Source organism: Pongo pygmaeus, chromosome X (assembly GCF_028885625.2).
Source record: "Pongo pygmaeus isolate AG05252 chromosome X, NHGRI_mPonPyg2-v2.0_pri, whole genome shotgun sequence".
Lineage (NCBI taxonomy): Eukaryota > Metazoa > Chordata > Mammalia > Primates > Hominidae > Pongo > Pongo pygmaeus.
Window position 1 is genome coordinate 73,276,186 of NC_072396.2, and position 16,393 is coordinate 73,292,578.

General features: G+C 43.9%; 1 protein-coding gene across 1 annotated transcript in view; it reads left to right on the top strand.

Moving 5' to 3' along the window:
* Positions 1–3,404: 3,404 nt before the first annotated feature.
* The window catches only part of IGBP1 (immunoglobulin binding protein 1), a 32,963-nt gene continuing 19,974 nt past the window's right edge, over positions 3,405–16,393 (top strand). Inside the window, exons 1-3 of the mRNA XM_054470742.2 lie at positions 3,405–3,626; positions 3,799–4,211; positions 4,599–4,892. Of these exons, the coding sequence (XP_054326717.1) occupies positions 4,024–4,211; positions 4,599–4,892 (482 nt within the window). The 5' untranslated portion in view covers positions 3,405–3,626; positions 3,799–4,023. The remainder of the gene's footprint in view (positions 3,627–3,798; positions 4,212–4,598; positions 4,893–16,393) is intronic.

Genomic DNA, 16,393 nt, shown 5'->3' on the forward strand with positions numbered 1-16,393 from the left:
TAAGACACTCTCCCTGGCCTTAAAGAGCTCTCAGTTTAGTGAGAGACTGGTGTGGATAAATATAACCACAGTACAGTACTATCACGGGGGATGAATCAAATGCTATAAGAGCTAAGGAGGCAGCCTCGCCTACAGGGGAAAATAAGGAAGTGCTTCCCAGAGGAAGTGATCTTTGAGCCAAGTTATGAGTAATGAATAGAAATTTGCCAGGCACAGACAAGGAAGATGACATTCCAGGCAGAAGGTACCACCTATGTGAATGCATGAAGGCCTAAGAGAACATGATAGGTTTGGAGAACTAGGAGAGTTTGCTAAAGGTTCAGCTTAGGATCCACGAAGGAACAAAATGAAAAGGATGTCAGCAGGCAGATTAGAAAGGATCTTGAAGTCATGTTATTGAGTTTGACCTTTAACAGAATGCCCCTCCGGGCCAAAGTTATTCTCTCCATTCTTCTAACACCTTGAACACACCTTTATCAAAATATTTATCAAATTAACATTTGATTATTTGTTTACCTGTCTCTTCCATGAAACTATGGACCCCTTAAGAGCTTAAACCTTGGGTAGTGTTCGAATTCTCAATGCCTAGCATTCAGGTAGCACACAACATGTATGGAAAGAGTAAAGGAAGGAATTTCTCCAAGGTCACACAGCTATTCAGTAGCAGAGTTGGGTTAAAGGGATCCTCCCACCTCAGCCTCCCAAAGTGTTGGGATTATAGGCGTGAGCCATTGCACCTGGCCAGATTAATGCTTTTTATATTGTGTTACTTAGAGGCCTTGAGTCCCTCACCTGGAGTGCCACTCACTGAGCAGGTTGAGGAAGATGGGCCAGTGGCTGAGTTGGCAGGCTTCTTTGTATCCTCTTCAAATACATCAGTGCTTTTAGAAATTACAGGCTCTCTAAAACTTGTTTTGGAAAAATAATTATGCTACTACAAAAAGTTTAAGTACCATTATACTTTCATGATTGCTAAGTGCCCTAAACTAGGATTTTAAAAAGTCTCCCATGCACAACAGGAGTTTAATATGATAAAGTGTTTACACACAAAACACAGCAAACGACTCGTTTTTATTATTCCTTTTTTTCTTTCTTTTTTTTGAGACAGTCTCGCTCTGTTGCCCAGGCTGGAGTGCAGTGGTATGATCTCAGCTCACTGCAGCCTCCGCCTCCCGGCTCACTGCCTCAGCCTCCAGAGTAGCTGGGGTTACCGGCCCGCGCCACCATGCCCAGCTAATTTTTGTATGTTTAGTAGAGACAGGGTTTCACCATGTTGGCCAGGCTGGTCTTGAACTCCTGACTTCAGGTGAGCTGCCCGCCTCTGCCTCCCAAAGTGCTGGGATTACAGGCATGAGCTACCACGCCCGGCCATTATTCCTTTTTTTCTAACCACTTTTAAATCTTGGTATTCTTTCAAAATAAGATGAAATGCAATGCTTAAAATGACAATTCTAATATATAACAGGCACTCTGAAAGTAATTGGCATCCGCCATAAAGACTGTCATTTTGGCTGGGCACAGTGAATCACGTCTGTAATCCCAACACTTTGGGACGGTGAAGTGGGTGGATCGCTTGACCTCAGGAATTTGAGATCAGCCTGGGCAACATTGCGAAACCCCGCCTCTACAAAAAAATACAAAAATTAGCCAGGAGTGGTGGCTTGCACCTGTAGTCCCAGCTAGTTGGGGGGCTTGAGGGTAGAGGATTACTTGAGTCCAGGAGGTGGAGTTTGCAGTGAGCCAAGATCGTGCCAATGCACTCCAGCACTCCAGCCTGGGTGGCAGAGTGAAACCCTATCTCCAAAAAAAAAAAAAGACTAATTTTGAAAGCCATAAAAAATGGCTTACAAAGTTTAAGACCAAATTAAGATTGTGCATATTTTTTTCCTCTTAAGTAACAGTAAAGACATGTTTTAATCCAAGCAAATGCAGAGAAGCAAATTATCTTTACTCTCACAATTACTACATTTCTAAGTCTCCTCCACAAGTGCTATCTTTCTCTTCTTTATATTCCCTGCCAAGCCTGACCCTGAAAGGTCAGTTTACTAGAGGTGCCAGATAAACCAAATAGGTAATTCGCCAAAGCCTCACTTCCTTCTTAGTTTATAAAGCAGGGGTTGCAAGGGAAGGTTTATTAGAATCACCTGGGAAGCTTTTTCAACCTACATGTGTGCCACAGTCTCCTTTCCCTCTTAGGAAGCACTGTTCTAGTTTGGGGCTTCAATCTGTCCCACATTAAAGGTCTTCATCTTTCTAAATCCTACCCAACTGAAGGCTAATGGAGTAGAAACAATTGAACTCAGAAGTCACTGACTTTGTCACAAACTGGCTGGGCAAGTCCCTTAACCTTTCTGGTCTCAAGTTTTTCCTCCGATTTTGGGGGTTCCCTTTAAACTTTGACATTCTTCTATGTAACTGCATGTCATGTCTAAAAAGCCTTCTGAACTACTCCTAGCATGGAATGACTTGCCCTTTCTTGGTTTTCCAACAGCCTGTGCAATACAACATATCACCTATTTTATACTGTCCTATATTGCCCTCTAGTTGTTTTTTAATGAAGCTTTTTTTCTTCTCAACGATATGTAGTTTAAAATACTAGTTTAAAAGTTTATTTTCAGGGGTAGACAGTGTGCCTGCTACTTAAATCTCCCAGGACAATTCAGGCTGCGTCTTAAGGTAATCAGTATGTATTTATATTGCTTTGTTCAAAACAATGGCGTCCCTTCTTTGAAGTCCTGAAATTATATTTTCCATCAGTTCTGTCCAGTAGAAATATAATGGGAGCTACAAATATAGTTTTAAATTATCTGGCAGGCACATTTACAAAGTGAAAAGAAACAAGTACAATTAATTCTAATAATATAATCCAACATATCCAAAAGACTATCACTTCAACATGTAGTCCATGTAAAAAGTATTTACATTTTTCATTCTTTTTTTTTTAATGTCTTTGAAATCTGGGGTGTTTTTTACACTTGCAGCACATCTCGATTCAAAATAGCCACTTTCAAGTGCTTAGTAACCACATGTAGCTAGTAACTACCTACTGAACAATGCTGTTCTGCATAAGTTGGCTGCTTTCCAAACTGATCACTTTTTTTTTATTCAGATAATGACTGATACTGAGTACTCAGGCTAGCCAGAGTGGTGCAAAGATGAGTCAAATTCATTCTGATAAGAGAGATTTGTAAGTCACTAGCAATTATACAGCGTGGTAGGTGCCATGATAGACATGCATAGAATAAACCCAGACTTGACGGCTGAAGGGCACAGGGTGGAAGGCGGTAGGGAGACAAGGAAGGTTGCACAGAAATAACATTTGACGTAGGAACTAAGTGCACGAAGGGAAGCCGGCTGTGCGGTGACCGGAGTTGCAGGTTACCAATCTTGCTGATGGGGGCTCCACCGGACGCCAGCCTACGGGTCATAGACGTGTGTGGGGTGAAGGGGGAAGAGGACGGGAGAGGATTGGCTGGGAGGAACCCGGAGCTCCATCTGGTGGGTGGACGGAAGCCGCAGCAGGGCGCTACTTGCACTTCGCGCTCAAGCGACCGGATCTTCAAACCGTGGGAGTGGTGCAGCGGCTGGAGTCCCTGGACTCCTCAACCTAGGGAGCTACTCGCGAGGTAAGGGGCGCGCCTGACCGGCTCCTAAAGCGCACTCGCTCGTCCGCACTCCTCGCGCTCCGAATTCAGCCTCGCCTCACCCGGGCTTCAGAGCCCACAGCCCCGTGTCGGCGACGAGGAGCTCATGGTAAAACAGCGCCTAGGGTTTTGCTTGTTTGTTTGCTTTTAACAGATGCCTACGACTTGTAACGGGCTGCGTGGTAAAATGAGTCTACGGAAACGGTTGCCAGGGCCGGCTAACAGCGGCTCCCGGAAGTCCTTTGATGCTTTGTTAACAGTGAAGCTACTGGACCAATGAGGTGCCTCTTCCGGTTTTGTCCGTGCTCGCCTAGTTCTTCTTTATCAAGGTTGCCTTTGACCCCGGAAAAGAGATCTTCCGGGTTCCTTTCTCCCCAAAATGGCTGCTGAGGACGAGTTACAGCTGCCGCGGCTCCCCGAGCTGTTCGAAACCGGTAAACAGTTACTGGACGAAGTAGAAGTAGCGACTGAACCCGCCGGTTCCCGGATAGTCCAGGAGAAGGTGTTCAAGGGCCTGGACCTCCTTGAGAAGGCTGCCGAAATGTTATCGCAGCTCGACTTGTTCAGGTATGGGGGAAGATAGTAATAATGGCTGAGAACGAAGGTAATAATGGTTACCAAGGGTGGAGCCATTGCTCCTGAGTGGAGGGAACCTTTAGTAGTGAGAACGTTTGGTTCCTACTTACCACTGCGATCTTGTGTACATTGTTTACATTCCCCACTTCTCTTCCCAGATGGTTGATATCTCACGACTCTGCTTCCTAGCGTCTGCTGATTGCATAGGCATTGGGTATGAGCGCTCAGCCACTTTCATTGAGTGAAACTGGCCGCTGTTCCCTGTGCCTCCTCCCTCTGGTCCACTCCCAGCCCAGCCTCCCACTCCGTCCCCCAGAAAGCAAGGGCCACAATTTGAATGCCTAGTCAGGCTTCACTGCCTCCTTTTTGCTCTTCCAGCCGAAATGAAGATTTGGAAGAGATTGCTTCCACCGACCTGAAGTACCTTTTGGTGCCAGCGTTTCAAGGAGCCCTCACCATGAAACAAGTCAACCCCAGCAAGCGTCTAGATCATTTGCAACGGGCTCGAGAACACTTTATAAACTACTTAACCCAGTGCCATTGCTATCATGTGGCGGAGTTTGAGCTGCCCACAACCATGAACAACTCTGCTGAAAATCACACTGCCAATTCCTCCATGGCTTATCCTAGCCTCGTTGCTATGGCATCTCAAAGACAGGCTAAAATACAGAGGTGGGTCAATAGCTATAATATGGGGGCTGCCCAATGGCAGTGCTTTTCGGGGGCATGCTTTCTTGGCGGGTGGTGAGGGGCCAGAATGGTGTGTGTCACTTTCTTGGTTCTTATTGAGCATAGGCCCTGGGGAGAGCAAACTTTCCTGAGTTTTTCAAGAAGCCTCTGCTTTTGTTGAGATGATTATACCTACTTATCAGACCCCTACTACCTTATGGTTGGCAACAGCAGCAATGTAGTTTAGCAGAGTGTCTCCCAACCTTTTCCACATCACATCATAGCAATGTTCATATGGTACAGTGGGGTAGATGTCTCTGAAAGGCAAAGCTAGGCCATTTTATGGTCCACTGATTGAGGAGCTCTGTTCAGACTACTGGAGTAGATGTGTAACATCCTGAACTGATCTTAGTCCTGGCACAGCTTCATCGTGTGACCTTGGAAAAGTTGCTTACTTTCTTAGGTTTTGTTGTTGTTGTTGTTTGTTTTTTAAACAACATTTAATGGGTGGTCACGATGTCTAGGAACTATGCTAGGCACTGGGGATACAAACTGTATAGGTATTTGTGTATGAGTGGTCCCTGCCTTGGAGGAGCATACAATCTGGTGAGGAAAACGGGCATAGAAACAGAATATCAATATAAACTGATGTTATGGAGGGATGCACAAGGTACTATGAGAGCAGACAGGAAGGGCACCTAAACAAAGGGAGCAGGAGAGAGGAGAAAGCTCCCTGGAAGAGGTGACTCCTGTGCTGAGTTCTTTAAGGGTAAATAAGAATATCCAGAGGAAGAGGAGAGGAGGGCATTAGCCAGCAGAGTATGTAAAGCCTTAGTAAAGCCACAGAAGCATTAAAGAAACAGTGGTGGGTGGAGATGTGTAGATGGAAAACAGCAGCTATAAGCAATTAGTTGATGGTAGAACACAAAGAGGGTGGTGGTAAGGGGGAAGGAATGATACTGAAGAATGTTTTAGGGTCCACATCAAGGAGAGCCTGGGATGTGAGGAACGTGAAGAGAAACTTGTTGCTGAGAACTTGGTAAGGTGTTTGAATCCCAGCTCGATGACTGATTAATCACTGTGATTTTTGGTAAGTTATTTAATCTTTCAGTACCTTAATTTCCCCAGCTGCAAAATTCAGATAATAGTAGGTCCTTCTTCATAAAGTAGTTTATGAGGATTGAAAGAGAAATATATATAAAGCAGTTAGCACAATGTTTGACACAGTAAACACTCAAAGTCAACTATTATTATTTGTGGCTAAGAGTATGGGTCGTAGAGTCAGAGACCTGGGTTTGAGACCCAGCTTTACTTATAATCTGTTGGACTTTGGGGAAGTTATTTAATCTAACTGAGCCTCAGCTTTCCTCATATGTGAAATCTAAGTAATAATGGTACAGATGGTCCCCGATTTGCGATGGCGTGTCTTAGAATTTTTTAACTTTATGTTGGTGCAGAAGCAATACACAGGGGAACATCAATAAATTACATGAGTTATTCAACACTTTATTATAAAGTAGGCCTTGTGTTAGATGATTTTGCCCAACTGTAGGCTAATATAAGTGTTCTGAGCATGTTGAAGGTAAACTAGGCTAAGATATGATGTTCAATAAAGTGTATTAAATGCATTTTCAACTTACCATATTTTCCATTTATGATGGATTCATTGGGATGTAGCCCCATTGTAAGTTGAGACACATGTGTACCTATCTCAGGGTTAATAAGCACAAATGGGAAAAATTACATAAAACAGCACAATATCTGGCACGTGGTGAGTATTCTATAAATGTCAGCTGCTATTAGGTAGGACATGCCAAAGAGCTTACTCTGGTTGGAGACTGAGATCCACTGAAGAGTTCTGTTTCTTTTTTCTTTATTATTATTATTATTATTTTTATACAGAGTTTTGCTCTTGTCACCCAGGCTGGAGTGCAATGGTGCGATCTTGGCTCACTGCAACCTCCACCTCCTGGGTTTAAGCAGTTCTGCCTCTGCCTCTCGAGTAGCTGGGATTACAGGCACCTGCCACTACGCCCGGCTAATTTTTGTATTTTTAGTAGAGATGGGGTTTTGCCATGTTGGCCAGGCTGGTCTCGAACTCCTGGTCTCAGGTGATCTACCCACCTCGGGCTCCCAAAGTGCTGGGATTACAGGTGTGAGCCACTGCGCCCTGGCTGTTTCTTTTCAAATAGTAGCATGATCACATTTGCATTTTAGCTAGTACACTCTGACAGCAGTTAGGAAACAGTGAGGGAAAAGATTAGACCCAGTTAAGTCACAAAGGTGACTAGGGTTTACTATTGCAATGGTAGAGGGATGGGGGAATATATTTAGGAGGATTGAATCTACAGGAAACCTGGTGATCAATTGGCTGTGGGAGGTGGGATAGAAGGAAGCAGCAAGGAAAGATGTCCATGTTTCTGATTTAGGTGGATGGCTGTGAAATTTATTGAGATGGGGAAAGAGGAAGAAGAGAAGATCGGGGAAGGGGAGAGTATGAATTTAGTATTGAAACATGTTGAGGTTAAGGTGCCTAGGAGATAAGTAGAGGTGTCTGTTAGTCTGAAGCTCAGAGGAGAGGCTTGGTCTAGAGAGCTGAAGATGATTCATTTATTCAGAAATATTTATTAATTCCTTCCTGTGTGCCAGGAGCTGTTCTAGGTGTTAGAGAACCAGATGAAGTCAGTGCTGCTATGGAGCTTTTATTCTGGTGGTAGAGACAAACAGTAACCTAGTAAATAATGTAATTTCCGCTGGTAAGGACCATGAGGAATAATAAAGTTAGGGGATAGTGAGTGACTGAGGATATGGGCTAGACTGATAGGAAATGGAATTTAACATCCTGTCCTTTGTAAGAAGTTGCGGGCAGCCTGTCAGCAGATAATAGGTAGTTTAAACAGTGAGTTTGGTATCCAAATAATTATACAAAAAAAAAACTGCAAGAGAAAGATGAGGGAGTGGTCACATCTGGTTGGAGGGATGAAGAAAAGCTTTCAGAACATAATGGCATTTGACACCAGGCGCGGTGGCTCACGCCTGTAATCCCAACACTTCGGGAGGCTGAGGCGGGTGGATCACTTGAGGTCAGGAGTTCAAGACCAGCCTGGTCAACATGGCAAAACGCCATCTCTGCAAAAGAAAGAAAAAAAATTAGCCAGGGGTGGTTATGCACTCCTGTAATCCCAGGTACTCGGGAGGCTGAGGCAGCAGAATCGCCTGAGCCCGGGAGTCGGAGGCTGTAGTGAGCCGAGACTGTGCCATTGCACTCCAGCCTGGGTAATGGAATGAGACTGTGTCTCAAAAAAAAAGAATATAAATGGTATTTGAGATGAGTCTTAAAGGATGGTTAAAAATAGAAATTAGGCTGAGTGCGGTGGCTCATGCCTGTAATCCCAACTATTTGGGAGGCCAAGGCGGGAGGATTACTTGAGCCCAGGAGTTCAAGACCAGCCTAGGCAACAAAGTAAGACTCTGTTTGTACCAAAAAATAAAAATAAAAAATTAGCCAGGTGTGGTGGCACAGGCCTGTAGTCCCAGCTACTCAAGAGGCTGAGCTGAGCTGGGAGGATCACTTGAGCCCCTGGAGGTTGAGGCTGCAGTGAGCTGTGATCGCACCATTGTATTCCAGCCTAGGTGACAGAGCGAGACCCTGTCTCAAAAAAAAAAAAAAGATTTTCCTGAATGTAAAAGTAATAGTGCTTATTGTAGAAAGTTTGCAAAACAGAAGAATATTTTTTAAATAAAAAATAAGCCTCAATCCTAGCACTCGTAGATGATCATTGTTAACTTTCTGATGTGTTTCCTTTCAGTTACATAGTTATTTAAGGTAATAAATTTGGAATGCTGTAACTATAGCTTTTTATCCTGTTTTTTTAACCTAATATTATACCATGAGCATTTCCTCGTGTCTTTTGAAACCATGATATTGAATGTTCCATGCTCTAGTTGTACCATAATTATTTAAACTAATCTGTTATTGTCAAATATTTAGACACTGGTTTTTTGCTATTCTGAGTAATGCTATAAACAAACATCTCTGAAAGCATCTGTCACTGTTTCCTTAGGGTAGATTTCTAGAGCTGGTGACTGGGTCAAAGTGTTTGAATATTTTGAGGCTCTTGATATGTGGTAAAAGTGTTGCTTTCTACAGTAACAGAGTTTCAGAATATGTTCCACTGCATTTGTCTTGGGTGTTAATACTTAGAAAATCCAATTGGGTGGCCGGGCGCGGTGGCTCACTTTGGGAGCCTGAGGCGGGTGGATCACCTGAGGTCAGGAGTTCGAGACCAGCCTGGCCAACATGGCAAAACCCCATCTCCACTAAAAATACAAAAATTAGTCAGGCATGGTTGTGGGTGCCTGTAATCTCAGATACTTGGGAGGCTGAGGCAGGAGAATTGCTGGAACCCAGGAGGTGGAGGTTGCAGTGAGCCGAGATCCACCATCGCACTCCAGCCTGGGCTGACAACAGGGAGACTCCATCTCAAAAAAAAAAAAAAAAAAAAAAAAGAAAAAAAAAATCCAGTTGGGCAAACAGAAAGTATCTGTTGTTTTGATTTGCATTTCTTTGGCCTGCCGCTTTGAACGTTTTTCTTAAATGCCTGACAGATATCAACACTTAACTTTATACTAATGTCTCCCACATTCGTATCACTAGCCCAGACCCCTCCTGACCTTCAGACCCATACTTGCAACACCCTTCCTTCATGGGTGTTTCACAGACGTGTCATACCTTGAACCCTTGGCTTTTTAACCCCCAAATGTGCCTCCTCACCCATCTCAGTAAGTGTACCACCATTGACTTAGGTTTTTAAACCAGAAACCTAGGATTTAGCTTCAATTCCTCCCTTTTTCTGAATTTTCACATCCAGTCCATCAGCAAAGGCCTGTCCATTCTAGCTACAAAAGGTATCTTCTATCCTTCTATTTCTCTCCATCTCTACTATCATACCTCAGTCTAGCTACCAACATTTCTCACCTGAGATAGACAAATCAGCTCCAAGGCCTTGTGTGATCTGCTGCCTGCCTCTTTTCAGTCTCACCATGTATCATTCTCCCCTCGTTCACTAGACTCCAGCCACAATGACCGTCTTTCAGTTCTTTGAATAGACCCAGCTCTGTTCCTCTATAGAATCTCTGTGTGTGCAGTTCTCTTTGCATGGAATGCTCTTCATATGGCTAATTCTTCATCCTCTAGGTCTCAGCTTAAATGTCACTCCTCAGGCCTTTCCAGATCAGTCTCTTTAAGTAGTTAGCAACTATTATTCTCTCTTTGCTTCATGTTTGTTTCCTTCTTGGCACTTTATGTGCAGTCATTTCATGTGTCTTTCTGAGTTTTGTCTCTCTCCCCTACTACAGTATATACTCTATGAGGGCACAAGCCATTTCTTGTTCACTATGTTATGCCTGCCATAGAGCTTGGCATATAGAAGCTCCTCAAGCAGTGCTTATTGTTGACAAGCAGGAGAAACAAGATGAACAAAAGCCCAAAGCCAGGGTATATTTAGGTATGTTCAAAGACTATATAATAGTCTGGTTTGGCAGAAGCTAAGAGGAGTATGGTTGCAGCTCTGCATGAAGAAGTGATGTGTATATAAAATACTGAAAAAGAAGAGAGGCAGAGGGAGAAATACAAGTTAGCATGTTATAATAGTACTTCAAATAGGAAGAAGTGATAAAAAATGAAGTTATAGCTATCAGAGATACTGCTTTTGCAAGAATAGTTTACATGGTTAGAAAACAAATTACTCAGATCCTTATTTACTTTCCAGAAGTCCCCCAACCCATGCCTTTAGATACTGAGGCCATCTTACATAAAACACCTGAATGGTATGTCCTCTCTCTCAAAACCTGTTTCTTCATGTATGTCCTCTATTTCCCATACTTGAGGAGTATGAGTCTGCTTGAGTAACAGCACCTCCATCCTTTTGAGAGAAATAGAGAAGTGGACGCTGGGTAAGTAATGAGTCTAGTTTTGGATTTACTGAATTTAGGTCCTAAAGTGACTACTGGATAGTCATTTCCATAGACACATTTACTTGAAAAGTGCAAGTAAAATTTATGAGACTGTTTTGTGACTGATGTGAAAAATTTAGGAGGCCTCTGCTTTCGTTGGTGTAGATGAGTTTGCCAAGGAAAAACATGTAGACAGAAAAAAAGTCAAGGATAAAACTTTGGGGCAAGTTAAGGGACAAGGAAGAGGAAGGAAGGAGCAATCAGAAACTCAGTAAGGTGGCCGGGCGCGGTCTCTCACGCCTGTAATCCCAGCACTTTGGGAGACAGAGGTGGGTAGATCACAAGGTCAGGAGTTCAAAACCAGCCTGGCCAAGATGGCGAAACCCCGTCTGTACTAAAAATACAAAAAAAATTTAGCTGGGCCTGGTGGTAGGCACCTGTAATCCCAGCTACTCGGGAGGCTGTGGCAGGAGAATCGCTTGAACCCGGGAGGCGGAGGTTGCAATGAGCCAAGATTGCGCCACTGCACTCTAGCCTGGGCAACAGAGCAGGACCCTGTTGCAAAAAAAAAAAAAAAGAAACTCAGTAAGGTACAGGTACTTATAGGAGCCTGGAAAAGAGAAAACAAATGTTATGTCCCCTTTGAAGCCTTTCCCTAATTATCTTCCCTCCCAGATACCATGGCATTTAGTTCATGTTACTTATCACAGTATAACTATCTGTCAGTCTCTAGACTTGAAACTCCTCAAGGTCAGAGACCTTGACTGATTGTATCTCAGTATAATAATTATATCATTGTATATAATTGCATCCCTTGGTGCTTAACCCAGTAATTGGATCATAGTGGGTACTTGGAGGTGTCTTTGGGAGAGACAGAGTGGTCATAAAAAAGATGGAAGCAAAATGCTGTAGCGGAAAAAGCCTAGACTTAGGATTCAGACCTGGGGTAACTAATCCAGTTTCTACCACTTAATAGATGTGGCATCATTTAGCAACCCCCCCAGCCTCAATTTCTTTATCAGCTAACAGTGTATTGCTGCTTACAAAGCACTTTGATGTGTGTTTTTCCATTTGATCCTTTTAACAACCCCATGAAATAGACATTCTTATCCCCATTTTAGAGATTAAAAAAAAGGGGGGGCTCTGAGAATTGAATTGCCCGAAGTTACATAGCTAGTAAGTGGCTAGGTTAGGATTTAAACCCAGGTCTTCAAATTCCCAGTTCTAGTATGATTCCCACTGTAGCACAGAAAAGAGAAGAGTAGGCCAGGTGTGGTGGCTCATTCCTGTAATCCCAGCACTTTGGGAGGCCAAGGTGGGCAGATTGTTTGAGTCTAGGAGTTCGAGACCAGCCTGGGCAATATGGTGAAACCCTGTCTCTACAAGAAATACAAAAATTAGCTGGGTGGTGGTGCACACCTGTAGTCCCAGCCACTCAGGAGGCTGAGGTTGGAGGATGGCTTGAGTCTGAGAGGTTGAGGCTGCAGTGAGCTGTGATCACACCACTGTACTCCAGCCTGGGTGACAGAGTAGAGACCCTGTCTCAAAAATAAAGAGAAGAGTGATCATTTGAAAGGGTAGAAAAATGAGTTGAGGGAAAGTGTTTCTAAGACAGGGGAAAGGCACCAGTAGAGTGAAAAACTAGCTGCTAATGACCAGGAGGATGATCAATAAATAGAGTGAGGCCTGGAAGAATGTGTGGGGGGTACTAGATTGATAACAACAGTGGAGTGGTAAAGACGTTACCTTAGATTGGGCACAGTGGCTTGTGCCTTTAATCGCAGCACTTTGGGAGGCTGAGGCAGGAGGGTCATTTGAGGCAGGAGTTCAAGATCAGCCTGGGCAACGTAGTGAGACCCCGTCTCTACAAAAACATTAAAAATTAGCTGGGCATGGTGATGTGCGCCTGTAGTCTTAGCTACTCGGTAGGCTGAGATGAGCGGATCACTTGAGCCCAGGAGCTGGAGGCCAAACTGAACTGTCATCACACTGCACTCCAGCCTGGGCAGCAAAGTGAGACCAAAACAAAAAAAAAAACAAAAATATTACCTTGGAAATGGCTTGGTAGAGACAGAATCAGCTCCTTAAAGACAACAGTAAAAGAGGAAGAGTGAAGTTATAGAGTGTTTTTTTTTTTTGAGACACAGTTTCGCTCTTGTTGCCCAGGCTGGAGTGCAGTGGCGCGATCTCGGCTCACTTCAAGCTCCGCTTCCCGGGTTCAAGCCATTCTCCCGCCTCAGCCTCCGAGTAGCTGGGACTACAGGCGCCCGCCACCAAACGCGACTAATTTTTTGTATTTTTAGTAGAGATGAAGTTTCACCGTGTTAGCCAGGATGGTCTCGATCTCCTGACCTTGTGATCCGTCCACCTCGGCCTCCCAAAGTGCTGGGATTACAGGCGTGAGCCACTGCGCCCAGCTGAGATGAGGTTTTTCCTTGTTGGTCAGGCCGGTCTCGAACTCCCGACCTCAGGCGATCCGCCTGCCTCGGCCTCCCAAAGTGCTGGGATTACAGGCGTGAGCCACCGTGCCCAGCCAGTTACAGAGATTTTATGGTGAAGAGGGAAATTGAATTCTATATTGGCTGGCCATCTGGTGAGTGTGATGGTGATAATAGTCTTCACAAAAGGTGAACAAAAGGATGGCTGAGCAAGAGTGACCACTCAGCCAAAGTTTGACAATAGTGATTTGTGGTTGACCCATTTGATACAGGTTTCTAATTCCTTAACTCTCTTCAACAGCTTGGGAACAGAGAAAGGGAGTGGAAGTTGCCCAGGGTCAGAAGGGTTACAAGGATAGGGGATTCTAGGGTAACAGGGAGTATTTCCATGTAATGGCCCACCATGGGGAATACATAACAGTGATGAAGGTCTAAGACAGTGGTTTTCCATCTGTTCCTTGGAGCCCTAAAATTTCACTGCAATGCCTGGGTTTGGGGCGGGGAGGGTGTCGGCAGCCCTCCTGATTTAACCAAGGTAAATTTTAGTTGTTTATTAATTATGGGAGTTCCGTGGCGTCTCTCATTAGAAGAAAAGGTTCTTTTACTAAGACAAAACAGTTTTAAAAACACTGGCCCAAATGAACAAGTGTTGAGTTAGAAGTTTAAAAGATGATGAGCAGGCCAGGCGCGGTGGCTCACGCCTGGAATGCACTTGGAGAGGCTAAGGCAGGCAGATCATCTGATGTCAGGAGTTCGAGACCAGCCTGGCCAACATGGCAAAACCCCGTCTCTACTAAAAATACAAAAATTAGCTGGGTGTGGTGGTGCACACCTATAATCCCAGCTACTCGGGAGGCTGAGGCAGGAAATCACTTGAACCCGGGAGGTGGAGGTTGCAGTGAGCCGAAATTGTGCAGCTGCACTCCAGCCCCGGTGACAGAACAAGACTCTATCTCAAAAACAAACAAACAAGCAAAGATGATGAGCAAAGTCATAGAAGCTAGGAAGTAGAAGAAAAGGAAGGAGCAGAGTGCAGTAGTTAGGCCTTAAGCATGCAGAGAATGGGAAAAGAAACAAAAGAACCTTATTCAGAGGACTACTAGACTAACCCTGAATTTACCCTGAATTATATCACCCTAAGGTCCTCATACGTTATTTTTTTCCTGTGACTTAGGTACATCCAGGAAAGAGGGTTGGGGATAGGAGTGAGACTGGAATTAAACATTCTCAAGTAATATATCTGATAGCATTCATGAACTAGGAATTGTAGTTCTTTGTAGTGTTTTACTCAGAAAGCTGCTTAGGATGATGATGTGTCAGTTATTTGCAACATTATAGTAAATGTCCACTTGTTAGGTAAAAGGAACAGAACAGCCTAAACATTTTTATAATAGCCTTTTCAGAACAGTGGTTCTTGACTTTTTTTTTTTTTTTTTTGAGATGGAGTCTCACTCTGTTGCCAGGCTGGAGTGCAGTGGCACGATCTCGGCTCACTGCAACCTCTCACTCCCTGGTTCAAGCGATATTCCTGCCTCAGCCTCCTGAGTAGCTGGAATTACAAGCACCTGCCACCACATCCAGCTAATTTTTATATTTTTAGTAGAGATGGGGTTTCACCATGTTGGCCAGGGTGGTCTTGATCTCCTGACCTCATGATGCACCTGCTCAGCCTCCCAAAGTCCTGGGATTACAGGGCTGAGCCACTGTGCCCGGCCGGTTCTTGACTTTTCATGGGTCATGGACCCCTTGCCCCTTTGATAATTTGATAAAATCTATAAAAATTTCTCAGCCAAAAAAAAGAAGAAAGAAAAAGAAAGCATACAGGTAGAGTTCTGTATAAAATTTGAGGGAGTTCAAGGACCACCCCCACCACACTGAACTCTCTGTGGACTTCGGCTTAAGACCCCCTGATTTGGGTGAAGACCTACAGAGGAACATCTGATTCTGGAGAGTCTAAAGTGGGATTTCAAGCAGAGATATTTCAAGATACGTCTCTTGGAAATCTTGATGTTTTTCTTTGACTTCTCTCTTTCCTTCAGGCTCTTACATCCAATAAATCAACAAATCCTATCTATTTTATATTTTAAATATACCCACATCCCACTATCTCCATCACTACCTTCCTATTTCAGGTCACCATCTCTCACTTGGATTGTGGCTGTATCCTCTTAATTGCTTTCCCTGCTTATATCCTTGCCCCATAGCCCCCACAGCCCATACTCCACACAACAGCCAGAGTGGCCCATATTTTTAAAAGTCTTTTTATGTCACTCTATTCATGTCATGTATTCAAAAGCCTCCAGTGGCTTTCCCATTCAAAATACCATGATACTTGATATTTTGGTTATTGTGACCTACCAGGTTCTACACATTATGGCCCTGGCTATGTCTGACCTCATTTTCTATCACTCTTTTTTATCTCAGCCATACTGGCCACCTTGTTATTTCTCAGCCATGTCAGGCCAGGCACGCTTCCACCTCACAGTCCTCGTATTTGCTCTTCTTCCTTAGCATACTCTTACAGATATTGGCATAGTTATTTTCCTGAAGTCTTTGTTCACTGTCATCTCTTCAGAGAGGTCTCTTCTGACTACCTTGTATATAATAGTACCGCTACTTTTCCACCATCACTGTATGCATTTGACCTTACTTTTTGCTCTTTCATAGCACTTATCATGACCTAACTCATCTATTTCTTTTTGTCTACTCCCACTGGAATGAATGCTTCATGAGACCAAGGACTTTTATATGCTGCTGTGTCTCCAGCACTGAGAATGGTGCCTGTCACACAATAGGTACTCAGTAGATATTTGTCAGATGACATACTAGAATGCATCCTGAAAAAGAAAGGCAGCCAGGGTGGTTATGAGTCTTCAGATGATATAAGGATGAGCCAGAAGAGCTGGGAACGTTTTGCCCGGAAGAAAAAAAGAGTTGATCATTTTTTAGGCTGCTTCACAAGGCATTCCTGCATCAGTGGCAGGTAAATGACCCCTAAGATTCTATGATTTTTTTTTGAAGGTGTAATTCCCTAAATGGAAGCATCATAGGAAGCACTGTGTTGCGATACTAAGCACCCACCCTAGTAAAGGTCAGTATAATCAAATGACT